Source organism: Stegostoma tigrinum, chromosome 8 (assembly GCF_030684315.1).
Source record: "Stegostoma tigrinum isolate sSteTig4 chromosome 8, sSteTig4.hap1, whole genome shotgun sequence".
Taxonomy (NCBI): Eukaryota; Metazoa; Chordata; class Chondrichthyes; order Orectolobiformes; family Stegostomatidae; genus Stegostoma; species Stegostoma tigrinum.
This window is the reverse complement of record NC_081361.1, coordinates 7,722,087-7,737,594: the sequence shown is the minus strand read 5'-3', so window position 1 is coordinate 7,737,594 and position 15,508 is coordinate 7,722,087. Positions and strand designations below refer to the sequence as shown.

Genomic DNA, 15,508 nt, shown 5'->3' with positions numbered 1-15,508 from the left:
GGGTAAAAGTCGATAAACCGCAGATGCTGTAAATCAGAAATGAAAACAGAAATTGCTGGAAAAGTTGATCAGGTCTGGCAGCACCCAAAGAGAGAAATCTGACTTAACGTTTTGGGTCGAGTGACCCTTCCTGAGAAATGTTAACTGATTTCTCTCCTCAGATGCTGCCAAATCTGCTGAGCCAAGCCGAGCAAAGTTTTGTGGCGTGGTTCCAGAACTCTTGCTCATTTGTAGGAATCTAAACCTAGAATGTAAGTGGGCAGGGCTCGATCCCATCAGATTCAGAGACCTAGCTAGTATTTATAACCATTCAGCATCTCTGCTTTTGTACTCTGTGCCTCCCTTCATAAAATTGACAGCCACAAAGTATTAGTCACCATTCTCTACATATGCCCTGTCAACTTCAGTAATTCATGCACACCTGTACTCCCAGTTCCCACAGCTCTTGCAGGCCCTTCAGAGGTGTATTTCAAATTGTCTCTCCATGCTTTTCCTACCAAAATGGATCACTTCACACTTCTCTGCTTTAAAGTTCATCAGTCAGCTGACCACCCCTTTCACCAATCTGTCTATGTGCTTTTGAAGTTGTACAGAACTTCAGTGAGACGACATTTGGAACATTGTGTACAGGGCTGGGTGAAGGGGAATGTGTGCTCAACTGGGTGAAGGGAGGTGTATACAGGACTGGGTGAAGGGGTATGTATACAGGACTGGGTGAAGGGGAGTGTGTATGGGACTGGGTGAAGGAGGGTGTGTACGGGACTGAGTGAAGGGGTTCTGTTCGTGGCAAGGTGCAGGAATTCTGTGAGCTAGGTATTTTGACTCTCAGTGTTTATAAATGTTCGCTGCTGATTTACCTATGACCCTTTTTGTATTTGTGCGATTCAGGGTCAGCTGAGAGTGTGGTCATCGAATCATATCTTACCGAGTATACCCTGACTGACTTACAGCCAGCGACTGAGTACAAGGTGAATTTAAACACAGTGCGAGGACTTGCTGAGAGTCGGTTCATTTCAAATACCGTTCAGACAGGTGAGTTACTGAACCAGCCCATCCCGACTTCAATTTAGCAACTGAGCCAGCCCTTACGACGACCTGTTTATCTCATTGTGTGACCTCACTCAGACCCGTCGGATAACGCCAGCACACCCACTTCCCTGTTTTCTGCATATAAACTGACATTTTCCCAGCCACCATCAGTTCTGAGGAAGGGTCACCGGACCTGAAACATTAACTCTGATTTTTTTTCTTCACAGATGCTGCCAGACCCGCTGAGCTTTTCCAGCAACTTTTGCTTTCGTTCCTGATTTGCAGCATCCTCAGCTCGTTCAGCTTTTAAGTGATATTTTAAGATTCATTTTGGGATTCTGGGCAATGAGGGTGATGTTGACGAGGATAATAATGCGATAGTTGTGATGACGATAATGGTGTCAGAGATGGTGGTGGTGTGATGAAGATAGCGCTGGTGACAAAGAAAATGGTGAAGGTGACAGTGATAATGGTGTTGCTAATGATGAACATTAAGGTAGAGGGAGAGTGTGGTGATGGTGGAGGGAGAGTCAAAGAATAGAATCACTACAGAGTGGAATTAGGCCTTTTAAGTCCATACTGATGTCCTTGAAGAGTAGTCCACCCAGGCCCACCCCACCCCCTGCATTCACCATGGCCAACCCACCTACTCTGCATGTCTTTGGGCTGTGGGAGGAAACCCAAGCAGACGCAGGAGGACTGGGCAAACTCCACACAGGCAGTCACCCGAGGGTGGATTCAAATCCGGGCCCCTGGTGCTCTGAGGCAGCAGTGCTAACCACTGAGCCACCCACGTGGTGATGGCTGAGGGAAAGCACTGACGGTGGAGGGAAAGTGCAGTGGCGGTGGAGGGAAAGTGCAGTGATGGTGGAGGGAGCACGATGACGGTGGAGGGAGAGTGTGGTGGTGGTTGAGGGGGTGCAGTGATGATGGTGGAGGGAGACTAGTGATGGTAGAGGGAGAGCGGTGACGGTAGAGGGAGAGTGCAGTGACGGTGGAGGTAGTGTGCGTTGGTGGTGGAGGGAGTGCGTTGATGATGATAGAGGGAGGGTGTGGTGATAGTGATGGAGTGGGAGCACAGTGGTAGTCAAGGGGGAATGCTGAAGGGGGCTTGTGATACTGCTAAAAAATTAATGGTGATGTCTTCCACTGTTTGTTTCTCCCCACCATTTTTCCAGCTATGGACAAGCCCCTGGACGTGCGGGTTCTGAACATGACTCCCACAGAAGCCGTGCTCGAATGGATTGCACCTCAGGCCACAGTGGAAAACTATGTTATCTTCTTAACACAAAACCAGCGTAGGTGTTAAACAATGGAGTTCAGATTGCATGTAATCTCTTTATTATAGTATTCTGTGTATTCATCACCAACCCTCTCCCTCCCTCTATCCAATTTAAAGAGTCTCGCTAAATTCTCGTCTTCTTCCTGGACCCTGTGCACTTTCAGTGTGTGCTGACTGTTTTCTCAATTTACTCTGAATAAGATCTTGCAGTACCTTGAGCTGTTCATACTATGCCCCATGCTGGACAGTGCTGTTTGTGTGCTGTCTCTCTATATGTCTCTGCTGCTTCACGCTGACTGCTGGGTAATCTGCTTTCAGTTCTAGTTGTTGCTAACACTGTCCATGCTGATGGAGAGACGACACGGTACCAGCTCAGTGGACTCCAGCCGTTCACCAATTACTCCGTCACCATCTACGCTACCAGCGATTTCCTGACCAGTGTCTCAGCCTCCACCAACTTTCTCACTCGTACGTAGCCCCTTCACATAACCCAAGGATGTTCAAGCCAGGTGTGAAGCAGCCACAGACACAGTCACAAACACAGCAGAGCGGACAAGGTGTATACAGGGAGTTTGTTTCTAGATGTGGTCTCTCCGCAGCTTCACAGTATACAGGGAGAGAGAGAATGGGGGAGAAGCAGGCAGTCCAAAAGGACCAGGCAGCTAGTAGAGGAGTTCCTTGACTGTATCCCATTCTCCAACCAGGATTCAGTTCAGAATCCTGATGGGATTGATGGTTCATTTGGGGAGTGCAGCCAGAGCCAAGCCCATGGCACCACAAGTGGCTCAACTCTCTGGGGGTGGGGAGGGGACACAGGTAGACTGGAACAGTGATAGTGAGAGGGGATTCAAGAGTGAGAGCAATCAATAGGTGTATCTGCAGCTGCAGATGGGAATCCAGAACGGTGTGTTGTCTCCCTGGTTTCAGCGTCAAGGATGTCACTGAGTAGCTGTAGAGCACCCTGAGGGGAGGAGGGGAAGTCAGCAGTCGTGACCCACTTCGGTCCCAGTACAGAGGGATGTGGTCCTGCAGTCAGAATTTAGGGAGATCGGCAGGGAATTAGCAGTAGGAGCTCAAAAGGAAGAATCTCCAGATTACATCCAGTGCTGCACATAAGTGAGAATAGGAACAGGAGGATTAGAGAGGTGAGTGTGGGGCTGGAGAGAGAGTCCAGCAGGGAGGGCTTTAGATTTTTGGGACGTTAGGACTGGCTGTGGGGGAGTTGGGATCTGGACAGACTGGATGTGTTGCTCCTGAACAGAGCTGGGACTAAGTTCCTTGTGCTAGTGCTGTTGGAGAGAGTTGATACTAACTTTTCACACGCAAACCTTCCTTGGTATGTGCATTGACTGTAGGAGTTGGGACATTACGTTGCATCTGTACAAGACATTGGTGAGGCCAGTTTGGAATGCTGTGTACAATTCTAGTTGCCCTGCTCTAGGAAGGATGTTGTTGGGCTTGAAAGGATGCAGAAAATATTTACAAGAATGTTGCTGGGACTGGAGAGTTTGAGCTGTAGGCAGAGGCTGAATGGGCTGAGACATTTTCCTTGGAGCATCAGAAGTTGAGGGGTGACCTTATTGAGGCCTATAAAGTTCTAAGGGGCATATATAAGGTGAATAGCCAAGGTATTTGTCCAAGGGTAGGGAATGCCAAAACTAGAGGGCATAGCTTTAAGGTGAGAGGTGAAGATTTAGAAAGGACCTGATGGGCAACTTTTTAACTCAGAGAGTGGTGCTTGTATGGAAGGAGCTGCCAGAGGAAGTGGTGGAGGCAGATACAATTACAACATTTAAAAGGCATTTAAAATGGATACACGAATAGGAAGGGTTGACAGGGATGTGGGCTAAACCCAGGCAAATGGGACAAGATCATTTAGGATACCTGGCTGAGTTGGTTCAAAGGATTTTTATTTTCCATGCTGTATGACTGTGACTCTATGACTTGGCAGGGCTATGGGACCCGGGGAATATCAGAGTTGAGGACCAAGGTCCACAGAATCCTGGGAGAGATAGCGAGCAGCAGAAAAGGGAATAGTAACTTATTAGGCATGGTCAGAGTGAGGGAGAGAGTAATAAATCTAAATCAGGGTCACGGTGCATCTATGGGGCTGCGCAGAGTCTGGGAAATGAGATCGGGGAGTCACAGAGACAGATTGCAAAGTGGAAATCTGATGTTGTGGCTCCCACAGAGGCCGGGATCAAAGAAGAGCAGGACTTGGTTTAAATATTCCTGGATACAAAGTGTTCAGGAAAGATAGGACAGGGAGAGCAGTTGCCGGTTTATTAGAGATGGCGGATGTGAGTTTGCTCACTGTGCTGGAAGGTTAGTTTTCAGATGTTTCATCACTTTTTTTTATTTGAAAAAATATACTTTATTCATAGAATGTCCAAAAAATAAAACATTTATACACCTACCCAGTCATGCAAGCTGCTCCCGGTTACCCAGGGGGTACGTACACCAACTAAAGGCAAAAACAAAACAAAAAAGAAAAAAAAACAAAGCAAACAAAAATACCCCGGCAGTCGTCTCCCTGCACAGTCCCAGTTGGCCCCCTGACCAGTTGGGGAAGGCGCCAGCTGGGCCCCGTTACCAGATAGGGCCCTTGTTTCTATTCTGGACGAGGGTTTTCATACGGTGGTCTTTCCCCACCGCACCTTGGCGGCAGCTGCCCCAAGCTTTAGCGCGTCCCTCAGCATGTAGTCCTGGACCTTGAAGTGCGCCAGTCTGCAACACTCGGTTGGGGTCAGTTCTTTCAGCTGGCAGACCAGCAAGTTGCAAGCAGACCAAAGAGCATCTTTCACTGCATTGATGGTCCTCCAGGTGCAGTTGATGCTGGTCTCGGTGTGCGTCCCGGGAAACAGCCCATAGAGCATGGAGTCCCATGTCACAGAGCTGCTTGGGATGAACCTTGACAAATACCACTGCATCGCCCTCCAGACCTCTTGTGCATAGGCACACTCCAGAAGGAGGTGGTCGACATTCTCATCGCCCCCGCAGCCGCTTCGAGGGCAGATGCGGTGGCGCAGAGATTCCGGGCATGTATAAAGGATCTCACTGGCATAGCCCCTCTCACCGCCAGCCAAGCAATGTCCTTGTGCTTGTTTGAAAGTTCTATTGATGAGGCATTCTGCCAAACAACTTTGGCAATCTGCGTGGGGAACCACACGATGGTATCCACCCTCTCCTTTTCCTGAAGGGTCTCGAGGATACTACGTGCTGACCACTGCCTGACGGCCTTGTGGTCAAAGGTGTTTCCTTTCAAAAATTTCTCCACGAAGGACAGGTGGTACGGGACAGTCCAACTACTCGGAGTGTTCCACGGCAACGAGGCCAGGCCCATCCTTCGCAACACCGGGGACAGGTAGAACCTCATTAAGTAGTGACACTTGGTGTTTGTGTACTGAGGATCTATGCACAGCTTGATGCAGCCGCACACAAAGGTAGCCATCAGGGCGAGGGTGGCGTTTGGTAAGTCCTTTCCCCCATTTTCCAGGTCTTTGTACATGGTGTCCCTGCGGACCCGGTCCATTCTCGACCCCCAAATGAAGTGGAAGATGGCCCAGGTGACCGCAGCGGCGCAGGTCCAGGCCAGGCCTGCGCCACATACAACTGTACCGAAAGCCCCTCGCACCTGACAACCAGGTTCTTACCCGCGATGGAGAGGGACGGAGAGCCCACCTGCTCAGCTTCTGCTTCAGTTTGGTGATATGCTCCTCCCAAGTCTTAGTGCACGCCCCAGCTCCACCGAACCAAACACCCAGCACCTTCAGGTAGTCTGTCCTGACGGTGAAGGGGATGAAGGAGCGGTCATCCCAGTTCCCAAAGAACATGGCCTCGCTCTTACCCCAATTGACTTTGGCACCCGAGGCCAGTTCAAACTGGCGGCTGATGTCCAACAGCCTACTCACCGACCAACGAGTCGGTGCAGAAGACGGCGACGTCGTCCATGTACAGGGAGGTCTTGACCTGAAGGCCTCTGCTGCCTGGGATAGTCACGCCCTTCAGGCTCACTTCCTTCCTGATGGATGCGGCGAAGGGCTCCATACAGCACATGAACAAGGCAGGAGAGAGCGGGCAGCCCTGCCTGACTCCAGATCTGACGGGAACACTGTCCAATTCCCACCCGTTGATCGACACTGCGCTAACGGTGTTCATGTAGAGCAGCTGGATCCAATTGCGGATGCCCTCCCCGAACCCCAATTTGGAGAGGACGTCCCTCATGTAAGCATAAGAGACCCTGCGAAGGCCTTCTCCTGGTCCAGGCTGATGAGGCAGGTGTCCAGCCTCCTGTCCTGCACGTAGGCGATCGTATCCCTGATGAGCGCGAGGCTCTCAGCGATCTTCCTGCCCGGCACAGCACAGATTTAGTCAGAGTGAATCACCGACTCCAGGACAGACCTGACCCGGTTGGCTATGACCTTGGCCAGGATTTTGTAGTCCTCGTTCAATAGTGAAATGGGATGCCAATTCTTAATTTCTTCCCTCTCCCCCTTCCTCTTGTAAATGAGGGTGATGATGCCCTTCCTCATGGGCTTGCACATTTCCCCTGCTCGAAGTGCACTATCATACACCTCCAGCAGGTCCTGGCCGATCAGGTCCCACAGAGCGGAATACAGCTCGACTGGTAAGCCGTTGCTCCCGGGAGCCTTATTCCTCTCCAAGGACTTGAGGGCTCTGGTCAGCTCGTCCAGGGGTATCGGCCGGTCCAGCCACTCCCTCATGCCATCGTCCAAGACCTCCATGATAGACAACAGGAACGACTCGGAGGCTGTGCTGTCCTTAGGCTTCGCGTCGTACAGTCCGGCATAGAAGGATCTGCTGATCCTCAAAATTTCGGGCCAAGACAACGTCACTGAGCCATCGTCCTCCTTTAGCCGGCTAAGCACTGAGCTCTCTTTGTGCACCTTCTGAAAGAAGAACTGCGAGACGTCTCGTCCTGCTCCACGGAGCGGACCCTGGACCGGAAGATTATCCTGGAGGCCTCCGCGGCGAAGAGCGAGGCTTGCTGGCCCCTCACCTTGCAGAGGTCCTCCGTGACATCGACCCCCATCGACTGCAGAAGGAGCAGGTTCTGCATCCTTTTCTGGAGTCGCGACAGCTTTCCCCGCCTCTCTCTCGCCTTCCAACCACCCTTGAGGACAAAGAACCTCTTGATGTTCTCCTTCACTGTCTCCCACCAGTCACCTGGAGACTCAAAGAGGGGTTTCACGGTTCTCCAAATAGCATATTAAGCTCCTTGACGTTCTCTGGGGTCAACAGAGTCGTGTTGAGCTTCCACGTCCCCTTGCCGGCCTGCTGGTCATCCTGTAAGTGACAGTCGGCCATCAGGAGGCAGTGGTCAGAGCAGAGCACCGGCTCGACGCCGGTGGACCTGACCGAGAACGCCCGTGACACAAACAGAAAGTTTATCCTTGAGCAGATAGACCCGTCTGGCCGCGACCAGGTGTATCTCCGCTGCGCTCCGTCTGTAGGGGCGCTGAAGACGTCGAGCAGCTTGGCATCCTTCACCATGCCCATCAGGAATCTGGACGTAACGTCCAGTTGACTCCGCCCACCCGCTGTCCCCACGCCGGATCTTCCATCTGCATCAATGATGCAGTTGAAGTCTCCGCCTAGGATGACCGGCCTGGACGTAGCCAGCAGGGGTGGAAGCCGCTGCAGGACGGCCAACCACTCACTCCGTACCGCTGGGGCCTACATGTTGATCAGCCTCAGGGGACCGTTCCTGTAGGTGACATCAGCCATTAGGAGGCGCCCCCCCCCACCACCTCCTGAACTTGAGAGATGGTGAAGTTGTGCCCCCACAGCAGAATAGCCAGGCCCGAGGACCGACAGTCGTTACCCCCCGACCTGATCGAAGGCCCATAGGTCCAGGCGCCCAACATTTCCCGTACCTGCTGAGGTGCGGTATCCCGCACTCCTGCAGAAACAGGAGGTCTGCCTTGATGGTGGTCAGGTAGGCCAACGTGGACACACATCTGGCGGTGGACTTGACGCTGCGCATATTAACGCTCGCAACTCGTACCCTATTGTGGGCAGTGACTGCAGTACCCTCCCCGAGTCCAAGGTCCAGCCCCTCCATCTGTCCCTTTATGCCCATTGCCTGGGCGAACTGCTGGACACTCTCCGGGTTCAGGAAACCGTCCGTGCTGCCTTCCAGGTGGCATCCCTCCGTTGGGGGTACGGACGCAGGAGAATCCGGCTCGGGGTCAGGCTGGGGACATGCAGTTTCCTGCTTCCTGCCTGAAGGGTCCGGGGGACCCTCCAGGGCACCAGCGTCACGTGGCTGGGTGTCGGAGGGAGCCTCAGGACACCTCCCGTCACCTGCAATCGGGGTACTGCTTTCCTTCTCCCTTGAGATCTTTAGCTTCTGCTTTGGGCGGGCCTCCTCCGAATCCCCCTCGTCAGAGGAGCTCTTATAGCCCCCCTGTAGCTGCCTCTTCCCGCCTGATGGTTGCGGTGCTGGGGCCCGCTGGCGCACCTTCCTCCTCACCTTCCGGACCGTCGTCTACTCCCCTGGGTCACCTGTCGCCTCCTCTATCGACTCCGGGTTATCGGGGGAGAACGGAGCCTGCGGAGGCGATTTGCTGGCCTCAGGTCTGTCCTGCGGGGCTGGGCCCTCCTGCACGACCTGGCCCTCTTGCACATTAGGGAGGTCCTTTCAGGGGCCTGGTGCCTTCCTCTCCTCCGGGGGCGGGGGGGGGGGGGGGCTTGCCCCGCATTGCCCCTGCTGGCGACCTGGGCGTAGGTGGTCCCCTGCCGTGGGCATGCCCTATAGAGATGGCCCACTTCCCCGCAAAGGTTGCAGCTCTTTTCTTTTGGGCAATCCTTTGCAAGGTGTCCCTCCTGCCTGCAGTTCCTGCAGATGGTGGCTTGTAGTCGGCCGCCATGTGACCTGACCTACCACAGGCATGGCAGACTTTAGGTTGCCCTGCGTAGGTCAGGCAGCCCTTGCTCCCCCGATCGCGAAACTGGACAGTGGGTGTACGGTGTTCCCGTCCGCGCCCATCCTCAGCATCACCTTGACCTGCCTCTTACTGATCCAGATCTCGATGGGGTCCATGATGTTGGTTAGGTCCCCTTCCACCTTCACGTACATTCCGAGGAAGGTTAGAACATCAACTGCTGGCACATGCGGGTTGTACATGTGTACAGTTACCATACGGCTCCTCTGCACCGGCATCATGAACAGCGGGACAGCAGTCAGTACAGAGAGGGGGCCCTCACCTCCTTTCTCCTTCAAAACCTCCAGGAAGCGCTCGCAAAGCTTGGCACTCCTGACGGTTACATTATAGAAACCTCTTCCAGGGAAATCCTGCAGGCAGTAAATGTCCGCAGCAGTGAACCCACAACAGTCCAACAGGACCCTCTTCACGAAGAAGGTGCAGACCACAGGTGCACCTTCATCCACCTTCTTCACGGAAACACGGATTGTGTCCCGGACCCCCTGACCTGGGGCATGAGCACTCGCCACAGCCATTGTTGCAGGTTGGCTGCTCCCCTGAACCAGCGTTAGACCAAAGCCAGCATTAAGATCCATTGGTTGCAAGGGTGCACAGCCAACTGGACGTCTTCCTTCCACCTCCAAAACAGTCGCGCTCTCCTCTTCTTGGTCCACAAAAAAGTGGGTCTTTATTTTGTTCCGGATGTAAGCTGGTTCTCTGAGCTGGAAGGTTCGTTCCCAGACGTTTCATCACCATTCTAGTTAACATCATCAGTGAGCCTCCGATGAAGTGCTGGTGTTATGTCCCGCTTTCTATTTATCTGTTTAGGTTTCCTTGGATTGGTGATGTCATTTCCTGCGTTGATGATGTCATTTCCTGTTCTTTTTCTCAGAGGATTGTAGATTGATTTGGAGCCAATGTGCTTGTTGATGGAGTTCCGGTCGGAATGCCATGCATCTCGGAATTCTTGTGCGTGTCTCTGTTTGGCTTGTCCTAGGATGGATGTGTTGTCCCAATCAAAGTTGTGTCTTTCCTCATCTGTATGTAAGGATACTAGTGATAGTGGGTCATGTCGTTTTGTGGCTAGTTGACATTCATGTATCCTGGTGGCTAGCTTTCTGCCTGTTTGTCCAATGTAGTGTTTGTCACAGTTTTTGCAAGGTATTTTGTAGATAACGTTCATTTTGCTTGTTGTCTGTATAGGATCTTTTAAGTTCATTAGCTGCTGTTTTAGTGTGTTGGTGGGTTTGTGGGCTACCCTGATGCCAAGAGGTCCGAGTAGTCTGGCAGTCATTTCGGAAATGTCTTTGATGTAGGGGAGAGTTGTTATGGTTTCTGGGCCCGTTTTGTCTGTTTCTTTTGGTTTGTTGCTGAGAAATCGGCGGACTGTGTTCGTTGGGTACCCGTTCTTTTTGAATACGCTATATAGGTGATTTTCTTCTGCTCTTCGTAGTTCTTCTGTGCTGCAGTGTGTGGTGGCTCATTGGAATAATGTTCTAATGCAGCTTCGTTTGTGGGTGTTGGGATGGTTGCTCCTGTACTGAACTACAGGACTGAACTACATTGGGTACCCAATGAACACAGTCTGCCATCAATGGGTGAAAGACGCTCTTTGGTCTGCCCGCAACTTGCTGATCTGCCAGCTGAAAGAACTGACCCCGACCGAGCGTTGCAGACCAGCGCACTCCAAGGTCCAGGACTACGTGCTGAGGGGCGCGCTAACGCTTGGGCAGCCGCCACCAAGGCGCGGTGGGGAAAGACCCCCGTATGAAACCCCTCGTCCAGAATAGAAGAAAAAGGGCCCTATCTGGTAACTGGGCCCAGCTGGCGCCTTCCCCAACTGGTTGGGGGCCAACGGGGACTGTGCGGGGAAACGACTGCCGGGGTATTTTGTTTGCTTTGTTTCTTTTTCTTCTTTGTTTTGTTTTTTTCCTTTAGTTGGTGTACGTACCCCCTGGGTAACCCGGAGCGGCTTGCATGACTGGGTAGGTGTATAAATATGTTTTATTTTTTGTACATCTTATGAATAAAGTATATTTTTTCAAATAAAAAAAGGGTGACGAAACGTCCGGGAACGAACGTTCCAGCTCAGCGAGCAAACTCACATCCAGAAACTCAACCTGAGCTACAAATCTTCTCAAAACCCGCTATTAGATATGGTATTGACGTGGTGGAAGAGGATATTCCTGATCTCGGACAGAAGTGATATGGCTGCAGCTTAATGAGTAAAAGTAGATGTAATTACATGGGTCATTAACTAAGGGAATTGATGTAGAGGAACAAATTTGAAATGAACTTTCAGAAAGCTACAAATATCATTGTCTTAATGTCAGAGTTTAATTTACTGAGTGACAGTGTGAGGGAGCTGCATTAACATCAGTGGAGATACAATCAGTAACACGGGGGAAGGGGTTACTGAATGACAGTGTGAGGAAGCTAGATTAACATCAATAGAGATGCAGATAATGGATAATGAGGGAGTAATGGGGTTGTACATGGGGGAATGATGAGGGAATGTGTGTGGTTAAATTAATTGAGGATGTACAAGGGCAAGTGAAGGGAGTTTATGAGGGGGAGTAAAAGGTGTGTATGGGGTCGTGAAGGGAATTCTTAGTCGGCAGGTACGGATGGGAATGAAATGGGTGTTGGGTGGGGGCATGGAAGGGCTAAACAGTGGGAGATTGTGACTAAGTGTATAGATTATTGCCTTCATTTTCTGGCAGACTGGACCAGATAAGAGGCTGTCTGATCACTTGCCTTTCCCTAACTTGTCTCTGTCTCTTTGTCTCTGTCTCGCTCTCTCTCTCTCACACACACACACACACACACACACACACACACACACACACACACACACACACACACAAAACACTGCCCCGCTCTGTCCCTCTCGGCCCCTCTTTGTTTCTCCCTCTCTATTTCTCTCACTCTTCCTGTTTGCCCTCTCTCTCTTACTTGCACTGTCTCGCTCTTACTCTCTCTGTCTCTGTCCCTCTCTCTCTGTCTCTCTCCCTGTCCCTCTCTCTCTCTCTTCCTCTGTCCCTCTGTCTCACATCACTGTCTCTCTCTGTCTCTCTCACCCACTCTCTCTCTCTCTTCCCCCCTGTCCCTGTCCCTTTCTCTCTCTTTCTCTCACTCTCTCCCTTTCCCTGTCTCGCTCTCAACCCTCTCTCTCTTTCTATCTTTCCCTCTGTCCCTCTCTCTCTCTCTCTGTGTTGCTGTCACAGCTTTGGATCCTCCTCGAAACCTAATGGTGAGTGAGGTGACTCGGCGCAGTGCTCTGATTTCCTGGTTACCTCCTGTGGCTGACATTGAGAACTATGTGCTGGTGTACAAGGACCACAGCGGTCAGCAGAAGGTAGGTAATTGGTACTGAACAGGCCACAGCATATGGGAAATATCTCATCACCGAGACAAGTAAATGATCCCAAAACTACAGATATGTGCGTGTGTGTATGGGTGTGCACGTGTGTAATTGTGACTACGTGTGTCAGACTGTGCATGTGTGTTTGTGTGAGAGAGACGGTGTAATTGTGACTGTGCGTGTGATTGTGACTGTATGTGACGTTTGTGTGAGATAAAGACTGCGTAATTGTGAATGTGTGTGACTATGTGAACAGATGACAGTGTGCCTGTGCAAGAAAGAGAGAAAGTGTGTGTGTGTGTATGTGTGTGTGTGTGTGTGTGTGTGTGTGTTTGTGAGAGAGAAAGAGAGAGAGAGAGACAGTGAGAAAAAGAACATGGCAATGGTGATTGGTGATTCAATTGTTAGGGAAACAGACAAGCATTTCTGTGGCTGTACACATTACTCCAGAATGGTGTGTGGCCCTGGTACCAGAATCCAGGATGTCACAGACCGACTGCAGGTCATCCTTCTGGGGGAGGGTGAAGAACTAGAAGGTACAGTCTTTGTTGGCACCACCAATGACATGGGTAGAGAGGGGCATGAGGCCCTGCAGTGGAAATTGAGGAAACTGGGCAAAAGCCTCAAATGTAGGCCCTGGAAGGTTATCATTCTCAGGATCACTCCCAGTGCCACATACTGGTGAGGACCAAAAGGGGAAGACTGAGTGAATGAACACATGGCTGGGAAATTGGGGCAGGAGGGAGTGGCTAAGATTGCTGAGACATATAGAGTGGTACTGGAAGAGGTGGACCCTGTCCAAAGGAAGGGGAGGGGGACCAGGATTAGTATCCTCACAGGGAGATTTTCCAGTGACTGTTTGGATTCATTTAAGCCAGCCTGATGAGGGAATGGGAACCTGTGAGGAGGTAGAATCAGGACAAAGCTGTTTATGAGAAGTAGGAAAGCTACAAATGAAAGCAGAAACCAGCAGAAACAAATGTCATCGTCCAGAAGTGTCAAAATTCAGAGTTAAATTCAACAGCATTTGCAACAATATGGCCCAATAAGAAATAAACACTTTTGATCTCATTTCCAATTCAGAGACATGGCTGCAGGGTGACCAGGATTGGGAGCTGAATTTTAAAGGATGTTCAATATTCAGGAAAGACAGGCATAAAGAAAACAAAAGGTAGGATTCTGCTGTTAGTAAATCATTTATTAGTGAGAGAGAGGATTGTAGATCGGAAAAACTAGGAAGTAGAATTTGTTTGGGTGGAGCTAAAAAACTGCAATAAGCAGCAAACACTGGTGGCAGTATTAGTAGGCCTCCTAACACTGGTGGTGACATGGAGCACAGTTAAATCAGTAAGTTAGATATATATGTAACAAGGGGGAAAAGGTAATAATGTGAGATTTAATCTTTAAACAGGTTAGGTAGATGTCATGAATACCAAATCTGTGCAATGTCGATGAGCTGCTTTTCTATAGCAGTGTCCATCACGGGAACAGGTTAATGTAGATTTACTATAATGCAATGTGAAAGGTCCAATTAATCATTTATTGTAAAAGAATCTTTGTAGGCAGGAGTGACAATAATACACGGGAATTTTTCATCCAGTTTGAAGGAGACGTAATTCAGTCTGAAAATACGTTCCTCAATCTAAGCAATGGGATTTATAAAGCTATGAGGGATAGGTTGGCTGTTGTGGGCAGGAAAAATTGTATTGAAAGCTATGATGTTAGATAGATAAGTATTGGCTAATATTTTAAAAAATAATAAATGGTTTACTATGTATAGGCAATCCTTTATGGCACAAAATGTCAGCAGGAAAATTGAATGAATTTTGATTCAAGTTCATATAAGATCAAAGGAGAAGGCTTAGAAAGTTGCCTCATGATAGGGGGCACTTCTGATTTCAGAAAAGGTAGACCAAGAAACTAATAAAAATAATGTGAGAATAGAATATAAATGTAAACGAGCAAGATGCATAAATGTTGATAAAGATGCCGAGTCATCTGGACTCGAAATGTTAGCTTGCTTTGTCTCCATGGATTCTGCCTGACTCACTGTGACCTACAGCATATTTTGTTTTCAGCAGAAATGGAGTTGTTTTGAATCTGAAAAAGGAAAACTTCAACAGTACAGGCAGAGACAGGAGAACTTACAATAGAAAATGGAGAAATGGCAGAGAAATTAAATAAGTACTTTGTCTGGATCTGACACTTTTTTGGCCACAAGTGAGTTATTTGAAGGGATTCTCGCTGTGAGACTCAGCAGGATTTCTCTCCATACTTTGCCCAACTTGTCTCATTAACTACTTACCTGGCCCAATGGTGTCTCTCACACCTGATTCTAGCTCTATATTACCATGCATCATTCCTGGAACAACTGGCCACTCAGCGGATATCCCCTGAAAGACCAGCATCCCTTGCAACTGTGTCATCTTTAAAAGGCTGCCATCCACCCAGACAAGTTGTTAGCAATCCTTCCCCCTCACTGGCAATGTCATGGCACAGCAGCCACAAAGTACGTTGACATGGTTGACACTGAACATTCCCTCTGAGCTGTCTGCGCACATAACATTCCATGCACGGCAATCCATGTGTCAACATGCATTGCAGCATTGACTTGCCGTTCTCAAAACTGCTGCCATGCAAGGACCTCAGAATTCTGCGCAGAAGAAATAAAAATTACCAGGAGTGCTAACCCTCCATCACACTTTCTCATGTATGCTGAGCCTCATTGCACAATCACAGTCTTTAGGTCTTGTCACTGTCTAACCAGTGAACCACACAGTTTACCTGCCCTGAGCTATATTCTGTCTTAACACCTAGTCTACATCATAGAATCCCCTATAGTGTTGAAAGAGGCCATTGAGTCTACACCGACCTTCTGCAGTGCGT

At 50.0% G+C, this 15,508-nt stretch overlaps 1 protein-coding gene across 9 annotated transcripts in view; it reads left to right on the top strand.

Annotated features, from left to right (window-relative positions):
• tnr (tenascin R (restrictin, janusin)) overlaps window positions 1-15,508 on the top strand; it is a 153,135-nt gene that overhangs the window by 101,448 nt on the left and 36,179 nt on the right. For all 9 annotated transcript variants that reach the window (XM_048539986.2, XM_048539987.2, XM_048539984.2 and 6 more), the window contains 4 exons: window positions 889-1,032; window positions 2,208-2,327; window positions 2,630-2,779; window positions 12,486-12,616. In XM_048539986.2, coding sequence (XP_048395943.1) covers window positions 889-1,032; window positions 2,208-2,327; window positions 2,630-2,779; window positions 12,486-12,616 — 545 coding nt within the window. The remainder of the gene's footprint in view (window positions 1-888; window positions 1,033-2,207; window positions 2,328-2,629; window positions 2,780-12,485; window positions 12,617-15,508) is intronic.